The sequence below is a fragment of the Lissotriton vulgaris genome, chromosome 12 (assembly GCF_964263255.1).
Source record: "Lissotriton vulgaris chromosome 12, aLisVul1.2, whole genome shotgun sequence".
Lineage (NCBI taxonomy): Eukaryota > Metazoa > Chordata > Amphibia > Caudata > Salamandridae > Lissotriton > Lissotriton vulgaris.
This window is the reverse complement of record NC_141700.1, coordinates 733994192-734006123: the sequence shown is the minus strand read 5'-3', so window position 1 is coordinate 734006123 and position 11932 is coordinate 733994192. Positions and strand designations below refer to the sequence as shown.

General features: G+C 44.1%; 1 protein-coding gene across 1 annotated transcript; it reads right to left on the bottom strand.

Annotated features, from left to right (window-relative positions):
- Positions 1-232: 232 nt before the first annotated feature.
- On the bottom strand, positions 233-868 carry LOC147678436 (single-pass membrane and coiled-coil domain-containing protein 3-like). The gene has a single exon (XM_086945628.1). It carries the CDS (start codon positions 866-868, stop codon positions 233-235), a length of 636 nt encoding a protein of 211 aa, XP_086801754.1.
- Positions 869-11932: the final 11064 nt, after the last annotated feature.

The following is an 11932-nucleotide window of genomic DNA, read 5'->3' as shown; positions in this document are numbered from 1 at the left end:
ATACCGCTTAAGTCATTTTCTTAGTTAAAGAAGACACCCCTTAAGCACTCTCCCAGGTAAGGCATAAACAGCAGTAGTGGCTACGACCAATTATAACTTCAGAAGTAAATAATGCAGCCCAGCAACATGCAGATATCAGCAGAGAAAGAACTGTGTCTGAGCAACTGAGACCAGTAAGAGATTTGAGGGAAATTTACCTTGATTGGCAAAGACAAATCTTAGCAGTGCATTTTCATGGTGTTACCACTGGTGCTGCTGGAAGGGCAGCCAGTTCGTTTTCATAATGTTTTATTTTTGCCCTAAGCTGATATTTTTCACAGAATCCAATCACAGTGCTGAGAAGGACATCTGCACCAACACCAAAGCACACAGCAGCGAGGATGAGGACGAGTGTAGCTAACAGCTGCAGCAAAGAAGTCAACGGTTCAATCTGGATGACTGTGGAAATGTAATAGCCGAAGACTAACACGCTCACTACCGTCATCACAACTGTGAAGATCCAGAGCCCCACTACGAGATGGTTGTACATCTTTGCGGAATCCTTCACCCTGGGCTCAGCGATGCACTCAACCCTCCCGTATGTGTTTAGTGGCAGTCGTTGCTTCAGCGCAATTTCCAATGTGCGCATTTTCTCCTGTATCGTGGTTGTCTGTGCCAGTAAACTCTCACAGGTCTGCTGGAATCCATTATACTGCTTTTCCTTCACAAAGTCAAGTTGATATTTCATGTAGGTCTTAATGTGGTCAATAAATTGGTCGACTGTATGGGCGTTGATCAGCGGCGCCTTCCGACACAGCTCCACATACAAATCCTCAACCTGGCGCCTTCTTCTGGGATTCCCAGGGAAGAGAAGATTGCTGTAGGACATGTTGACAGGCTCAAGACCACCAAAACCAGCCAGATACGGAGGACTCTTTTGGACTGATACTTCTTCTGGCCGCCTTTCGAGCGAGCGTATCACCTTCTTTCAGATTAACGCCTCCAGTGAGAATGCTTCTGGGATCACAGTTCAGCCAACACGCCCAAGACTCGCTTTTCCGGTTTAAAAGGTTACGGCTTATGAGCACTCTCCTTACAAAAAAAGCCCTGGGACATTCTCTTGCTAAAACCTGAATGTATCTAATCCGTGGCTTTCTAGTCATCAACCAGGAAGTTGAAAAGGTAATCGTAGGAGCTACTAGCGTCACAGGTACTGCAGCACCTGAGGGTGCTACAAGTCCTTTTGTTAAAAAAAAACATCCCATAAAGAAGGCGAGGCTTGTGGAGGAGACAGACACATCTGTGTTGAGTCAGTAGTTGCGCTTTTAAACAAGCATTTGCAATGCAATAGGTCTCGCAAACATTAGAGTTAGAGCAATTGGTAATGTATATGATGTTTTTTTTTTACCTAGGGCAGGTATGTAGTAATGAGAACCCGGTACAGCCGATTCTGCCTTTCATGTTTCCGAGGTATAGAACAAGAGTGCTATTAAATGATATGATATATTTAGTGGTCTATTATCAAACAATCTTCCATACCAGGTGCAATTTAAACAAAAAAAATATTCCTATGAAGAAAAGCATTTTCAGAAATTGATAAACAGGCATACAAAAATTTCCCCACCAACCCCGTTTCCCGTAAAGTCTGTTAGGGCTCTTACTACTTTTCACTACCATTGACCCCTGGTTTCAGTCATTTTCAAAAAATCACCTAGATGCTCAAAATACACATCAGAAATTTTGAAAATTCAGGAAAAGTACTTCAAGCCACATGCTCCCATAGAATTTCGAAATTATGAAAATGTCTCACAAAAGCAATCTGAAACCTTAGCAACTATGGATATACTGACGCTCAGGCGTATTAGAGAAATAAAATCTGCCCTGCACCTGTTATAATAAGCATAGTAGGCATTGGGTATAGGGCACTGTGCAGAATAAAACACGCTGCAGTGAAGCGTATCAGGGCTGAAGATACTGCAGTGGAGACAGAGAGTATGGGACACTGCCATAAAGAACAACAAGCACACAGTCCATTGGAGTGAGGTGCATCAAGATCGCTGCGCCGGATAGTGACATTAGGCCAAAACACACTGGGGCAGATTTATGTCGGACTTGCGCCACGTTTACGCCGCCGTTGCGCCACGCAACGGCGCGGAAACGTGGCGCATCCCTGCGACCTATTTACAACGTGACGCATCTAGGCAGATGCGTCCCGTTGTAAAGCCCTGCGCCACATGAAACCTGCGTCAGGTTTCATGTGGGCGTTCTGTCGCAGGGTGGGCGTTCCCTCGTAGGAAAGCCCCATTTCACTGCGCCAGTTTTACGGCGCTGCTGGGTCAAATCCTTACGCCTGCTTGAAGCAGGCGTAAGGAGTGACGCACCACATTATGTATGGGTGGCCTCTGTACATTGCAGGAGTTGCGTCGCACTTGCGGCGCTACTCCAGCAGTGCGCCGCCCGTACACCACAAGATGCGTCACGCATCTGCCCTTCCTTGCACCATGGTGCGCCGCATTGTAAATGCGGCGCATCTGTGGTGCCGCAGGGAGGGAATTGCGTGATGCATCAGTTCTGGCGCATCCCTGCTGATTTGCAGAGATGCGCCAAAAGTTGTAAATCTGCCCCACTGCCATGAAGAGCATCGGGATTAAGCAGATTGCAGCCAAGCGCCTTTGCAAGGAAGCATAGGGGTCACACAAAGCAAGCATACAGCAGCGTAATACACCCGGCACAAAGCTCGCTCCAGTGACTGCACAGAGAGCTGCAGTGAAAAGCATCGGGACTAAATACAGTGCAGTCAAGTACACCAGACACAATGAACACTGCAGTGAAGTAGATTAGACTCAGCGCACACAGCAGCGAAGTATAGAAATCACACTACAGTGGAGTAAATCAGTAACAAGGTACAGTGAAGTGAATTAAATCAGACAATGCAGTGTTAAGAGATCACAGGGAGCAATACATTGCCGATAAACACAAATCACAGCACCAACAGAAGTCACATTTTCCTAAATCTTCTACAAGTAAATCAAATGAGTAGAATCTCCGATATTTGCATGCTTAAGACAAACAACCGCAAGAGAAGTGTGGCTCACTGGTTAGAGGAGGCAGACCTGGAAACAGAGGTCAGCCTGGGACCAGGGTTCAATTCCCGGCTCGGCGGGGTCTTGAGTCCTAAAATGTCCATGGACTCGACAATTCTCGCTCCGGTGCCTACTTGATTCACGGGTTCACACTCTGCGACTCTAGGCAATAGCTTGCTTAATCTCCACAACGGCCCCTCGAGGCGGGATGCCTGGCTTTCACCTTGCGGATACCCTGTCGGGGTTATCTCACAGGGGAATACCAGGACGGGTTCCCTAAGCAAGCGCTTAGAAACCAGTGGTGATTTGCGCTATATAAATTCATGTACGTTTACATTTACATTGAAAGAAAATAAAGCATAGCATCTCTATTTTGATTTCCAGAAATGTTGCCCATCCACTTTCCAATGATTGAAGGGGCACAGCAGCCCCCTAGGAAACCCGCATCTCAAAATTCCCACGAGAAGGGAGTGAGGGACTGCTCACATGGTGCACTCCAGCGTTCCCGTACAGGGCCCCGGAGGTCTTTACTTTATTGAAATTAATCACACTTACCCACCTTCTGTGACAGTTAAATAGGGCAGTTTTCAATTGTTTCAAAAACGTCTATTAGGATAAAAATGACATCACTTGACCTTTAGACCCGAGGAGGACCTCACAGGAAATTACATCACATGACACTGGACCCAGATCATAGAAAACAAGAGTAACGTGTGATTTACTGGATTCATCAAAATTAGGGGGCAGATGTACAAGCCCCTTGTGCCACATTTACATCACTTTTTTTCATGTTAAAAGTGACGCAAAAGTGGCACAGGGGTCTTGTAAATTTGCCCCTAAATGCCATGATTTAATAAGTGACGTTTGAGCACTGAGGCCTGCCTTAGCCTCACTAACACATCAGGAATCACACTAATGCTGTGTAGTGCTGTCAGTTAGTAACTCCAGGTATGTATTTCAAATGCCATACGAATTTCAGATCAGTGTCAGTAATTCTCTTTTTGTGCAGGGAGCTGGCTTTGATCTTTCAATGACTTCACTATACAGCTTTTGTAAGGCAGTTAGTAAGATGACTGAGACACCCGCGGGCCGTAATTCTGCTGAAAATAAAGCTGCAGCCTACTTCCTGAATTGGTACGGTTAGCAAGTATGACAAGCAACTTAAGCTATCACAAAATGTAGCAGGTTTTAAATGTGTGCACATTTGTGTGCACATCTAGATGCAGTTTGGAAATGACATGTGTTAGACCTGGCACCTTGGCGTGGGTCTTCCTTCCATTTTTGCTGTTGCCTCATGTGTTTTTGTTGATGTTAGATGCTTTGGGCACTGTGCCGCTGCCGTCCAGTGCCACAGTGCAAGTGCTCCCTATTGTAAATTAAGGTAGGAATTAGTGACTGATTGGCTGATTTGGTTTACTTGTCAGATCCTAGTACAGTGCACTGAGTGTGCTTGTAAATCCAAATGCTGATGGCTGGCTTGCAGCACTGGTTGTGCCACCCTCAGAAGCAGCCTTGTAAAATGTGTCCCAGGTCTGCCATTGCAGAGCCTGTGTGCAGTCTGGTACTGCCATACTGACTGAACAAGTGCACCCACTTGCCAGTCCCTAAATCTTCCCATTTCTTCATATCAGAAACCCCTATGGTAGGCCGAAGGGCAGGCTGCATGGTAAGTATAAGGTATGACAAGCCCTGATGTGTGTGGCATGTCCTAATAGTGAATTACTGCCATTTTCGTTTTTCACTATTGCAAGGCTACCTATTCCCCATAGGCCAGAATGAGCAGTTTGATTATTACATCTTATAATCCTAACTGACTTCGGGAACTAGGTAGAAATTCAAGTTTAGTATGCCTGAACTCAGAATGATAAAATGCATCTTTTAGTGAAGTTGGTTTTAGCATTCTGTGTTTGAAAATACCACTTTTAGAAAATAGGTATTTTCCTGCCTAACTATCCAAGCCTGCCTCTGCTATGTTGTGTATTCCTTGTCTGGAGTTTGAGTGACAGGGGCTGGGGGATTCCAGGAGACAGGGTGAGTCAGCCCAGTGCTGAATAGAGAGATCTGCATCGAGATGGGAGGGAGGAGTTGCACCTGGGACCTCAATAGTGCTGTGCCTTCCCTCCACAATGCTGGCTCCATCTCCTGTGGTGCGTCTGATGTCTCTGCCCTGCACTGTGAAAGGAAAGAAGGAGAAAAGTAAATTCAGTACTCCAGGACTGACCAGAACTAGTTTGGACTAAGTAAAGACCTCTCTGCCTTCAGAGAACAAAGAGAATATGTGTATAAAAAGAGGGATCCAGACCCCAGAACATTAGATCACTTTGGGAAACAAGAAGAAACCTTTGCTGAGGAGAGGAACCAGAAAGACTGAGGAGAGACTATCCCTAAGCATGATGGATTGGCCTGCAGTGGTTGCCTGACTGCCAAAGAGAGGAGAGAGGAACTTTGTGTGTACTTTCATCAACTTGTGAAGGATCTCCAAGGGATTGAGAAAGAGCTTGCCTCCGGCCTGAAGTTTCAGGGATACAAGACTTCTCCCCTTCTGCTTGCCTGCATCTAGAACTACGGTTTTAGTTGCTGCAGAAGGAACTTGCAACATAGATGCCAACGAGTGACGCTATCTTCTGCAACAAAGCTGTGTGCGCTGCTCCAACTTGCACTATAGACTTGCCGCTGGCCGCCGTGCCACATCGATGCCAGTGAGCGACGCCGTAACCTGCCCGAAGTCGTGAGCACTGCTCCGACTTGGGTTGCAGAGAAGCCATCGACACCGTCACATCGTAAGGAACTGTGGTTTCAGCGCCAGCGTGACGCCACCTCCCCGATGCAGTAAGGAACCGTCATCTTACCTCCCCTGCGCTGCAGTAAGGAACCGAGTCTATACCTCCCCTGGGGTCATAAGGAACCGACGCCGCCCAACGCCACTGAAGCCGCAACTCCCTGGTGCCGGGAGCTGTCCTTGGTTTATCATCGCTTTTCCAAGGCACTATTCTTTTGGGGTCTGTTCGACTCGGGGCCAGACGCCACACACTTCGAGGTTGGTGCTGTACTTTGGGATTTCACCAGTCACAACGTTGTGATAACTCACGCTGGAGTTATCTGTTGCTGGGAACTGAAGTGAATAACCCATTTTTAAGCATATCTTGAATACCGTTTTGTGCATTTTTGTGGTTTGTGGTCTTGTGTTAAATCTATATAAAAATACTTATTTTTATACTACAACTTGTGTAGTGTCCATCTGTAGTGTTGTCACTGGGTTACTAGATGTGTTCACAAATGCTTAACACACTGCCTCTGAGATAAGCCTGTCTGCTCGTGCCAAGCTACCAATGGATTTGAGCAGGGGTTATTTCAGGAGTGTACCCCCTACCCTGACTAGACGCAATGGTACCTACCTATGCCAACTAGAGACACCCAAATCTAACACCAGGTCTTCTATACCGGCCTGTGGCTGCATCCACATTTTAGTGAACGTGTGAATGTAGCACCTCAGAGTGTAAGCCCTTGAACGTAGAAGTGCGAATGTGCTGTCTGGAAAGTGGTGGAATTGTGAGTCCAGAAGATGCCGACAACATATCAATGTGATCCATCGCTGCAAGGCTTTGAGTGAGAGGGACCAGGGAATCCTATCAAAAAAATGGCTCTGTGGTACCACATTTCCTCTTCTGAGCACTCATTGAGCAGATCAGCCTTGATTTAGTTCAACCAGCTCACTTTATACCTCTGAATGCTAACGGGAAACACAAGACTGTATCCTTGTGGAACAAATCTATCTGATCATCCCGGAGGGCTCACAGCCATCACCCTTCCTTATAATCAAGAGAGGACTAGCCTAATTATATGTGATATAGAGCTCAGGACTGTATGAGAACGGAAAATAAACTGTTTGGTTTCCTTATAAAGCCCTTACCCACCAACCTAGTTGGTGGCATGCTTCATTATTGGGCCCACCCAGTGACACAGAATGTGTCACGGGTGTGCTTCAACGTCTGTGTTACGCAGGAACTGTAGCCAACTCACTGATTACAAAAAACAGTCTGCAGCTCTTGCTTCCAAACTACAGGAACGTGGCTATCCCCGTAAAATCATTGAGAAAACCAAGAAAAGGGCACGCAACCAGAACAGAGAGGCTCTACTTGAAACTGTCAATAAAAAACCTCAGAACCCACCGATGACATGCGCCACCACATACAACATGGCCTCCAACAAGGTTTCCAGCATAATCCGAAAACACTGGGGCATCATAAATTCAGGCTCCAACCAAAGGGAAGAACCCCTCTTTGCCTACAAACTGGCAAGCAATCTCAACGACCAATTGGTGTCTACACGACCAAGACAATGCAAAAACCAGTCACAAACACCATCCTGAACACCTGGGGACTCCCTAATGTAACAGGACACTACCCCTGCAAGGACTGTAGTGTGTACCACCTAACTTACCATTCCAAAACACTTAACTTGGAACCCGGAAAGACCTGGACACAACTACAAAACACAAATTATAAATCGACCAATGTTGTTTATCTCATCACATGCCCATGCGGCCTTTGCTACATAGGCATGACAACGCGTAAGTCAGAACCAGAATAGTGGAGCATCGCAGTACAATAAGATGCAAAAAGAATATCAGCCGCCTCACGGATCACTACCTCCAACTGGGCCACACCCCAAATGACATGACATGGACGGTAATCGAACAATACGATTACAACCAACGGGACAATGAAAAAACTATACTAACAAAAGAACAACGGTGGATCTACCGCATATCCACTCAACACCAGGGCCTGAATATCTGAAATCTATACACAATTCAGTAAAACCACATATCACAGTGTCTTTATACATGGTCTGTTTAACCCAATCCCATGGCTAATATGAGAGCCATGACTAATTGCAGACCACGCAGCCAACCACATACCACGTGTAACCCTGTCTATTATCTCCCGGGTTCATGGAGTCAGACATTATACACATACAAATGAGTCACCCTGTCTACCGCACCCAAGTACGCTCTTGACATCTTGCGTCTTGGTTTAGACGTCAATCCATATTTAAGGCTAATACTAATCGTATTCTCTTGGCTCATGGAGTCAGACTTTTCACACTAGCCGATCTGCACATGAGTCCCCCAGCACATTGCACCAAAGCGGGCTCCGCATTTTCATCTCAACTTTCTCTGTCATTCCTAGTACCTTCCACACATTCACGAGTGCATGCTAGATCACCATGACAACGTATGCCTTGCGCCCTAATGCGTGCAGTCTTTTTTCTATGTTGTCATTCCAGAGACGCTACTCGCTCACCCTGGAACCATGAGAAACACCTGACCACGCCAAACTGGATACTTATGCGCCGGCATTACAGAGGACCAGTTCCTACGTAGTTCTTCCGCAGCAGAACAGGCTTCAAAAGGGCCCTGATCAACCAAGTTGTGAGTAGACCACTAGGACTTATCGACTATTGGGTAAGAATCTCTTTCCTCACAGGTTTTAATGGCCCATGCGCCACTTGCCTTTTCATTACAGGGTCACTACCGCTGCCGGAAACATCTATAGGGGCATTTGCTACAAATCGCAAGCGTAAGGACACCAATTGAGTGTGTCCACTTTTTACATGTGTGTGGGCCTACCTGACATAGCCCAGCACATGTTCCTTCGCATATATCGGTAATTTCACTAAACCGCATAACCACTACGGTTTCACCTTTTGACAATTTTTTTCCGTCCATCTAGCTCGTATCTACCGGCAAATATGTACTGATGTGATTATGATTTTAACCAAATCATACTAAGACTCTTTATTGTATGTCTGTTTGTCATCAATGTTGTATGTCCAGTAATGTTTGGAGAGGGAATCCCCGTCCCACTCGTATGGCACCTTAGGGCATGCAACACATTTTAGATCACACACTCACTGTAATTGTAGATCTCACCTTCACACAGTTTACGGTCCTGAGGAAAGCCAGTATCTGGCTGAAACATGTAGACCACCCACCGGATGCAGGAATCCCAAACTATTACTCCACCTACATCCATTGCCTTGCTTTTACTGCTATCAGAGGCCCAGATATTAAAGACAACCCCATGGGTAATGGGACCACTGAATAGCTTTTAACCTTTCACTTTCACATCACCTTCACTGCACACTCAGTAAAATACTCGCTCCTCTGTACCAAAGGCTTTGAAGCACACCCGGGACACATTCAGTGTCACTGGGTGGGCCCAATGATGAAGCTAGCCACCAACTAGGTTGGTGAGTAAGGGCTTCATAAGGAAACCAAACGGTTACTTTTCCTTTCTCATACAGTCCTGAGTCCTATATCACATACAATTAGGCTAGTCCTCTCTTGATCATATATAAAAATGATAATTCCCACTCCAGAAAGTGCAACATTAGGGAAAGCACTTGATAGCGTAGGGGTAAACATGACTATTCCCACTCCAGAGAGTGCAACAGTAGGTAAAGCGCTGGATAGCGTAAGGGTAAAAATGACTGTTCCCACTCCAGTGAGTGCAACAGTTGGGAAAGTGCTGGATAGCGTAGGGGTAAACATTACCATTCCCACTCCAGTGAGTGCAACAGTAGGGAAAGAGCTTGGATGGCACAGGGGTCAAAATTACTATTCCCACTCCAGAGAGGGCAACAGTAGGGAAAGCGTTGGATAGTGTAGGGGTAAAAGTTACTATTCCCACTCCAGAGAGGGCAACAGTATTGAAAGCCTTGGATAGCTTAGGGGTAAAAATTACTATTCCCACTCCGAAGAGAGCAACAGGAGGGAAAATAACATACTTATAAATCAAATAAATATTGTACTAAAAATAATGTTTATTAATAAATTAACAATAAATGAAATAAAAACTACAAATATATTAAAATGAATAATTACTTTAATAATATGAAAAACTTCCCACCTTATTCCCCAATAAACACACAACACAGTCCACATAAAATTTCACACCATTAATTTAATTTTCAATTAATAAACATGAATTTGCTATTAATATTTAATTAACAATACATTAATTATCAATACCAACACATAATATTTAATAAAAAATAATAACTAACAACAATTGATTATCAATACAAATAAATAATATTTAATTAAACCTAATAACAAATTAATAATTAATAAAACAATTATCAATAACCCATGTTTTTGTTAAGTACTTTATTACAAATAAATTACTTTCCACCCTATTCCCCTATAAACCCACAACCCACTCCAATATTAAATTAATACAAATAACATAAGTATCCATGAATAATAATTAATGACCAATTAATAATTAATTAACACCATAATTATGAATACCAGTAATAAAACATTAATAATCACTTAATTAAAATTAAATTACTTCCCACCCTATTCCCCTATAAACCCACAACCCGCTACAGAACTAAAACACAAAATGTAATTACAATTAATTATTAATTCCTAACAATTATTAATTAATTTACTATAATTAAATTACTTCCCACCCTATTCCCCTATAAACCCACAACCTGCTACAGCACTAAAATGCATAATTTACTTTCAAAATAATTACTAATTTCTAAAAAATATATACATTTATTTAACAAAACAGTACAATACTTAAAAAAATATAGAACACATACATATAAAATACATACTAAAATACATAACACTAATAAAAATATCGATATTATTAACATCAATAAATTAATTATCGACATAACTAACATCGATATTTGCAACATCAATATTTTTTACTTTCAGTTTCGATATTCTGGTTGTCGATATTCTTGATGTCGATATTCTGTCCCTACGATATTTAAAACTCGATAGAAATATACTTTGATGTTTAAAAATCGATATTGTGGCGGTATACCCCAAAGAAATTGACAGTTTACAGTAAACTAGCAGCCCGCCCCAGCGTTGCCTGGGGCAGAAGGGGGCTGCATTATCCCAGGGCAGAACTCCCCCCCCCCGCCCCCGCCTCCCGCCCTGGACTTCAGCAACACGGCGGTGCACCCGCCGACTCCCTCCCGCCCCCCGCCTCCCGCCCAGGCTTCAGCAACACGGCGGTGCAGCCGCCGACTCCCTCCCTCCGCCCCCGCAACGTACCTCTCACTGCTTCTCCGCTTCCCGCCGGCTCCTCCCCGCGCTGCCACTGCTCCTCCGGTTCTCTCATACCGGCGCTGTTGTCCTCCGGCTCTTCCTGGTTCTGCTTCTCGCCGCTCCTCCCCTCACTCAGACGTCGCGCTGCTCTTCCTGGTTCTGGTGAACGCCGGCCGCTCCTCCCCTCACGCAGACGTCGCGGCCGGCGCTAGTTGCAAGGGACTACTTTGTTTTTAAATTTTAATTTTTTTATTTACGTTTTAATTTTATTTTATGGAGCCTATGTCCATCTACACACCCTGAGGATTACAACAATGTATTGGGTGTGTGGATTGGCGCTGTGGTTCCCGAGTTTACCTTGCCAAAAGGTGCAAGTTCTCTCTTTATAATAGTAGTATAGATATATATATATATATCGTATATATATATATATATATATCGTGGCTCATTTGCTTAACAGTGTGATTTACTGCAGCAACAACACTACGAGTTTCAGAACTCCTGGCTCCTTGGTCACGAGTAAAGGGACCGTTGTTCCATTCTCATTTAAATAAAATTTACACCACGTGAATATTAGACAGTGAAAAAAGACAAAATGACTGTTTTTTTTAAGACAAGCATATGACTGATTAGCCAATGCATTATACTTAATTAAATGTTTTCAACATATTTGCACAAAACATTAGTTTAGCACCTGATTGTGCATTAACTTAATTTGTTAAATTAATTTGTGACAAATTAGAAATTCTCTATAACTCTAATATGAAAATGACAATATTGTTTA

Excerpts from the sequence above, each read along its gene's own strand:
- LOC147678436 (XM_086945628.1), bottom strand. The coding sequence starts at position 868 with ATGTCCTACAGCAATCTTCTCTTCCCTGGGAATCCCAGAAGAAGGCGC.